The sequence below is a fragment of the Lolium perenne genome, chromosome 6, assembly GCF_019359855.2.
Source record: "Lolium perenne isolate Kyuss_39 chromosome 6, Kyuss_2.0, whole genome shotgun sequence".
NCBI lineage: Eukaryota > Viridiplantae > Streptophyta > Magnoliopsida > Poales > Poaceae > Lolium > Lolium perenne.
The window spans coordinates 257,343,087-257,346,753 of NC_067249.2; the positions used below are offsets into that span (position 1 = coordinate 257,343,087).

Genomic DNA, 3,667 nt, shown 5'->3' on the forward strand with positions numbered 1-3,667 from the left:
GTATTTTCTACGTATTGATCAACATATTTTTCCGATAGACTGTGATTCACAATCTTGTTAATTTTATGGCCGGAAAGAACCTACTAATTTTAATTAAGTGTGTCATGTATTTCACATACTTCATTTTATTCTTGTGCAGAACGATGAGGAAGACACATAAGCAAGCAACACAAGCTTCAAACAAACACACTGAGGTCCACACCTAGCTTCCTTTTATTTAACTTCATAAGTCCACACCCAGCTTGCTCTAGCATACCACTGAGGTTGGAGCAATTTTATTTGATCAGGGAGAAAGCACCATCATTATGGATGATCCCTCTTTGCTGACTTAGTTGTAGGGGTCTGGGTTGGCGATGAGATAGGCCTCAACAGTCTTGAACATTTCGGCAGCAGAGTCCTTGGCCTTGAGCATCATGTCCTTCCCCTCCACGCCCTTGGATTTGCATTCCACCTTTGCCATACTCCCACCATTGGACGTTGGCTTCATCTTGATGTTCCACGTGGACGTGTCAATGCCGTCACACTCTATGGTGTATTTGCACTCGCACTTGTCCACATCGTGGAACTCGACCTTCTTCTTTATGATGTTGAAGGGCATGGCTGCACGATCAACTGTGTGTTATGATTTGAACATTTGCGCCGGATAGCAGGTGACATGAATGTATGTCATATGTGTCGTATCCGTACCTGAAGGGGAAGCTCTTTATAGTCCAGAGTTCCACCTTGAGCATACACCCGCCATATGACCCAAACTTGTGGACTATAAATGATGCCCTACCCGCCAATCGCCACAGTTCACTCTGGACAAAGGTGAGAATACACTTGCATATATGAAAGCACCCTCAAATAGTGTGCCCCAAATTTATAAACCCACTTTATAAACCCACTTCAGTCCCATCGAACCGAGGAGCACGCATACACCTATGTTAAGCTACTAGTCCTCACACGCCTCTGAGTCAAAAAAAACTATCGTATCAAGACATGTGGTTAAAGTTTATGTCGGGACCTTTCGGTGCTGCTGTCGCTATAGTACACACCGTTGCAACATCATCATGGTTAGAGTTTCCTTCACTCTCCCCGAGTCGACGACGACGAACGAGCTCATTGCGTCGGGGGGCACGCGTGGGTGAAAAATCGCAGGAGTGCAAACACCAACTCTAGAACCCAACCAAGTAGTTCTAATATTTTTAAAGGTTCGGGAGTATGAATGCAAACCCAGGCTCACTAAAACTGCAGCCGTCAAAAAAGAAAAACTGCAGCCGTAAGAATTTTCTGGCACGTGGGACCCATTTGTCATTGGGTTGCCAATTTTGTGTTAATTTCGCTCTCGGACATGTCCGCTCTTTTTTTACCGATCCCCCCTCGATTTCGGCAGTGAGAGGTTGCATCCAGGCTGTCTATGTTCACGTCATCCATCCCGAGGGACCGTCTGTAATCCAGCCCCCCTTCGTCCCGTCCGAACCACCGCTCTCAATTCCGGGCACAAAATAAACCGAATTCGCTCAAGCTCCAGGTCTGCATTATAGAAGGCCGCACGAATCAGACGTAGCGAGCTAAGAGCATCTCCAGCAGCGGCGCTAAAATAGCGCAGCGCTAAAATAACTGATTTTATCCCCCGCGCGCGCGCTGTATCCTCCCCCAGCAGAGGCTGTATAGTTTCGCGCGCTGTAAAGAAATACCGCGGCGCTGCATTCTGCGCAATCCGGCGCGGGAATTTTGGTGAATTTTGGTGCTTCTTCTCGCGCGCGCGCTTTCGCTGGAGACGCGCAACCGCTGTGAAATTTCCCTCCCGCGCCGCCCGCTCTCCCGCGCCCCCTCCCGCCTTCCCCCTTCCGCGCGGCCGCCGGTGCAACTCCGGCGATGGACGGCTCCTCTGGCACCCCTCCAACCCCACCATATTCTGTCCCCCCCACTGATGGCGCCGGCGCCGGCGCGATCGAGCCACTGACCGCACCAAACCCTAGCGCCGCCGCCGCCGCGGGGTCGGCGGCCACTCGCGCCCTCTTCGTGCCGCCGCGGAACAGCGCCGGCGCAGCTGTGGTTCCCCCAGCGCCGCGGGTCAAAAGCGGAGGTGCAAGGCGCGGCGCGCCGACGGCGATGGCGGCGGCAGAGCCCAAGCGCAAGGCACCGAGGAACAGCGCCGCGGCTCGCCAGACAGGCGCATCCCAAGCTCCTCCCACATCCTCCGCTCCGCCTCCACCACCGGCTCCTCGACGACCGACGCCAACCGCGGCCGCCACCGCCGCGCGCAACGTGCTCGATGAAATGGCGACAAGGTAAAATCTCTTTTCTTTTCTTGTTTTTTTGACATGGATGAAATGTTCACTAGTAGGATTGTGACATGTGCGTAAATTATATTGTTGATGACGATAGTTTCTTGGAGACTATGGAGATTGGCGGTTCACCTTTTGCACATGACAACTATGTGCATGAGGTGGAAGAGGAGTACGCGGAGGTGGATGAGGAAGGCGAGGGCATGGTGGGAGCTCCGACCGGTAGGAAGATAAACTACACCGTAGATGAGGATGTGTTGCTTTGCAAGACTTGGTTAAAGATTGGCATGGATCCGTCGATTGGCACCGACCAAACTAGAGACACATATTGGATAAGAATGAAGGAGTATTTTGATGCCAACACCCGTGGAGTTGATCGCACGAGCCGCTCTCTTCGGTCTCGTTTGTCGGTCATCAACCAAGATTGTTCAAGGTGGGCAAGTGCGCAAAAGACGGTTGATGATATCAACCCAAGTGGCACCAACGATAGTGATAGAGTAAGTTGTTCTATTGTGTTCACATGTGCATATCTATTTTTATTCAAATGTGCATATCTATTTTATTCAAATGTGCATATCTATTTTATTCAAATGTGCATATCTATTTTTTCTTTACTCATCTATTCTACTTAATTCATAATGTAGAATTCCATGAGTCAAGGCTTCTTTCGAGATGAGGGGAAGAAGGACAAGAAGGGCAAGAAGGTCCTCGGAAAGACTTTTACATTGCACCATTGCTATGATGTGCTAAAAGATGAGGAGAAGTGGACAAACCGTGGTAAAGTGGACGTGCCAACAATGTTGGCGCGACAAGCAACCGCGGAGGCAACCATCATTGATGATGATGTATCAAGTGGCGGCGAGGATAGGAAGAGAAGCTCTACTCCTCACTCGGTTGCGAACACAAGAAGGCCGGAACTTGGACGGAGGAAAGCCAAAGAGATGAGGGGAAAGAAGTCCGGGGATGATGACATAGCAATAGCTATGGAGAACATGGCCAAAGCAAGAAAGGAGTACAATGAGGACAAGAAGGAGGCCGACGCGCGGCGCGTGGCGTTGGAGGAGAGATTGGCGGCCGCCGAGGAGAGGAGGATGCCAATGGAGGAGAAGAAGCTTGCCAATGAGGAGCATCAACGTCTATTGGACGAAGAGAGGAAGTTCTTTTTCATGGACACCTCTAACATGGATGAAAGACAAAAAGAGTACATCAACCTTGCTCGCGACGAAGTGTTAGACAAAAAAAGAAAGTTGGCAAACCTCATGAAGGCGCAAAATGAAGGAATGAGTGTCCCGGGAGGCTTTGGATGCATGGGAGGCTATGGAGCACCACCGGGAGGCTATGGATTCATGGGACAAGCACCGATGGGGTATGGAGGCATGGGTGGCTTTGGAGTC

At 50.7% G+C, this 3,667-nt stretch overlaps 1 protein-coding gene across 1 annotated transcript; it reads right to left on the minus strand.

Moving 5' to 3' along the window:
• Window positions 1–328: 328 nt before the first annotated feature.
• On the minus strand, window positions 329–598 carry LOC127309160 (pathogenesis-related protein 1-like). The gene has a single exon (XM_051340122.2). It carries the CDS (start codon window positions 596–598, stop codon window positions 329–331), a length of 270 nt encoding a protein of 89 aa, XP_051196082.1.
• Between the last annotated feature and the right edge of the window lie 3,069 nt (window positions 599–3,667).

Coding starts and splice junctions, on each gene's coding strand:
- LOC127309160 (XM_051340122.2), bottom strand. CDS start 598: ATGCCCTTCAACATCATAAAGAAGAAGGTCGAGTTCCACGATGTGGAC.